The sequence below is a fragment of the Fonticula alba genome (genome assembly GCF_000388065.1).
Source record: "Fonticula alba strain ATCC 38817 unplaced genomic scaffold supercont2.1, whole genome shotgun sequence".
NCBI lineage: Eukaryota > Rotosphaerida > Fonticulaceae > Fonticula > Fonticula alba.
In genome coordinates this window covers 2,090,726-2,092,593 of record NW_009242971.1, presented here as the reverse complement: position 1 = coordinate 2,092,593, position 1,868 = coordinate 2,090,726, and the positions used below count along the sequence as shown (strand labels likewise).

Here is a 1,868-nt window from a genome sequence, read left to right as displayed (position 1 = left end):
GGGGGGGGGGTGGTGTGAAGGGGAAAAGGGGTCGAGTGTACCTGCTGGGCCTCCTTCGCGGCACGCTCCTTGGCACGCTCAGCCTTGAGACGGTCCTTGGCAGCCTTGGCCTCGGCCTTCTTCTGGGCCTTCTTGGAGGGGCTACCGAGGAGTGGCGGGTGTGTGAGTGTGTGTGAGTGTGTGTGAGTGTGAGTATGTGTGAGTGTGTGTGTGTGTATGTGTGCGTGTGACAGCAGGCAGAAGGCCGTCCGGGGAGATCAACAAAAGAAGAAAGCGCACCCGGCCTCGAGGTCGATGTTCTCAACGGCCTCAGTGACCTGCTCAACGGTGGCAGGGGGGTTTTCAGTCGAGGACATGGTAGGGGGGGATGCTCGTTCGCCAAAGGAGGGAAAGCAAACAGGCAAAGAAGGCGGGGGAGGGAGGGGAGAGATCACTGCACGGAGAAGTGATTGTGGTCCTTGCTCAGGCCTCCGTCTGAGAGGCCTAATGGCGGGGGGGGAGTCAGAGTGGGAACAGATGAGGGATGTTGCAGGGCCAGTTGCAGTCGGAATGGGAGGCTCTGACGACGTACCGGGACCGATCTCGAAGACACGGTCGAAGTCGGCGCTGATGGCCATCTGCTTGTAGAGCTGGGGGGACTGGGCAAGGCAGGCCTCGCCTGGATGTGGGTATCCCCGGAAAGGCAGGACGACATGTTAGGACGGCAGGTGTGTGCAATACATGTGCAGATTGCGTGCACAGGTGAAGATGTGAATGCATGCAGCATGTGGGGCGCAGGGGAGAGAGAGAGAGAGAGGCACGAGGACGATTTGTTACGCACTCTTGAAGTAGTTCATCTTGAAGACGTTGGCACCGCCCTCGGACGCGCCGGCGATCATCTTCGGCGAGTGGATCTCCACGAAGTCCTGGTTCTGGAGGAAATCACGGAAGATCTTGCCGACGGCAGCCTGCAGACGGAAGATCGACTGGTTGGTCATGGTCTGCGCGCACGGGCGCACATTCGGGCGTCCACACATTCCAGCGAGGCCAAGAGGCGGGAGGAGAGTCAGCGAATGGGGCGAGGCAGCGCCGGGGGAGGGGGCGAGGGGGGGGGGGGAGGATCGCCAAGAGGCAGACCGGGGGACGCACGCGCAGATCGATCACACGGTTGTTCAGGCGGGTGTCGAGGCTGACACCGACGAGGCCCGAGTCGCCGGCCAGCTCGGCCTCAGTGCGCAGGGCATCAGCCAGCTCGAAGGGCATGCGGTGGTTGTTGCGGCTGACGACGAAGACCTTCTGCACCTGGAGCTCAATGTCCTTCTTGGAGCAGCTGTCGATCGGGGTCGGGGCAGCGGTGACGGTGGCGGTCACGTCGACAACGGACTCCTTGGGGATGTTGCCAATGAAGCGAACCATGTGACGGCTGATGGTCTTGTCGTCGGCGGCAGCGACCACCTGCACGGTGTGGCTCTGCTGGCGCAGGGTGATGAAGGCCAGCTTGCCGGTGCCGCGGCTGACGTGAACACGCCCGCGGATGAGGACCGTCGACCCGGCATCGGCCGCGGTCAGGGTGGACAGGCGGGTCCACTTGGCGTCGGTCTTGGCCTGGGACTGGTTCATCGGCAGGTCGCCGTAGGCATCGGGAGAGGCATCCTGAGTGGCGTAAAGACAAAGGGTCAGCCAGCCGTGGCATGCGGGATGTGGACAGAGGGAAGGGGCGAGAGGCTGGACGCACATGCTCCTCAGCGGCCTTGCGCTCGGCGGCCTGAGTGGTGGGGTGTCACGCAGGGAGGGGGTGTTTTGTTTTTCCGGAGAAAAATAAAAGCCAGCAGCAAATAATCCATCAGCACATGTACAGCCTCGCTGGCCGGGACGGAGAGGGGGGGGGG

At 62.7% G+C, this 1,868-nt stretch overlaps 1 protein-coding gene across 1 annotated transcript in view; it reads right to left on the bottom strand.

The window, feature by feature from the left end:
- Positions 1-1,716, bottom strand: part of H696_00460 (aspartyl-tRNA synthetase) — a gene marked incomplete at both ends in the record, with an annotated part of 2,912 nt that extends 1,196 nt beyond the window's left edge. The window contains 3 exons of the mRNA XM_009494315.1: positions 572-658; positions 821-980; positions 1,129-1,716. Coding sequence (XP_009492590.1) covers positions 572-658; positions 821-980; positions 1,129-1,716 — 835 coding nt within the window. The remainder of the gene's footprint in view (positions 1-571; positions 659-820; positions 981-1,128) is intronic.
- Positions 1,717-1,868: the final 152 nt, after the last annotated feature.